Raw genomic sequence first — 694 nt, 5'->3', positions numbered from 1 at the left:
AATAATTTATAAAAAATAAAATAAAATGAATAAAATAGAGCTGTTTTTCATCCTCAATTATAAGCTCCAAATTCTCACTATCATACTACATGAGCCATTAAAGATTTATACATTTCAAAAGGATTTTTCTAACTATTATTTCATGTTAGGCTTTAAGTTTCCTCCTCTAAGACTCTCAACAGGAACACAAAAACATCTACTGACCCTTAGCACATGGCGGAGGGTGAGGGAGCTGTGCATGTGTTGAAACTGTAGGCCGACGCCTTCCGCAGGAGGAGGAGGATGATCTTTCGGTTCTTCGAAACCTACAACAATTTCATCAAAATCATCCTCCTCTTTCGTCGCCTCTGCCTGCTCCATTGCAGCGCTTTCATTCTGCTGCTCCTGCGTGTCGCTCTCATTCATCTCCGTGTCTCTGTCGTTCGGCTCTTCATCCATCGCTGCTTCTGTCCTGATGTCGCTCTGAAGCTCAGATGGCTCCACGATCGACGGCTCTCTGTTAATGCTGAATGACAGGAAATGTGAAAATTATCCTCATAACTTCATCAGAAACATTAAGATGCATGTGTGCGTGTTGTGGATGTAGTTACCTGCGTCGGGCATGAGATTCTGCCATGTGCATGAAGTGCTGTGGTTTCAGGACCAGTCCATCGTTGTATACGCTGGACTGGTTTGTGTTCGTACGTTCAGTAAT

General features: G+C 43.1%; 1 protein-coding gene across 1 annotated transcript; it reads right to left on the bottom strand.

Moving 5' to 3' along the window:
* Positions 1-204: 204 nt before the first annotated feature.
* On the bottom strand, positions 205-688 carry LOC107735236 (structural maintenance of chromosomes protein 4-like; the record flags this gene model as incomplete). Its single annotated transcript, XM_016546988.1, has 2 exons — positions 591-688; positions 205-505 (listed from the first exon to the last, which is right to left on the bottom strand). Coding segments are annotated over exons 1-2 (333 nt in total), but the record flags the coding sequence as incomplete, so codon positions are not given.
* Between the last annotated feature and the right edge of the window lie 6 nt (positions 689-694).

This window comes from Sinocyclocheilus rhinocerous, unplaced genomic scaffold, assembly GCF_001515625.1.
Source record: "Sinocyclocheilus rhinocerous isolate Xijiao unplaced genomic scaffold, SAMN03320098_v1.1 C35902303, whole genome shotgun sequence".
NCBI lineage: Eukaryota > Metazoa > Chordata > Actinopteri > Cypriniformes > Cyprinidae > Sinocyclocheilus > Sinocyclocheilus rhinocerous.
This window is presented reverse-complemented; position numbering and strand designations above follow the sequence as displayed.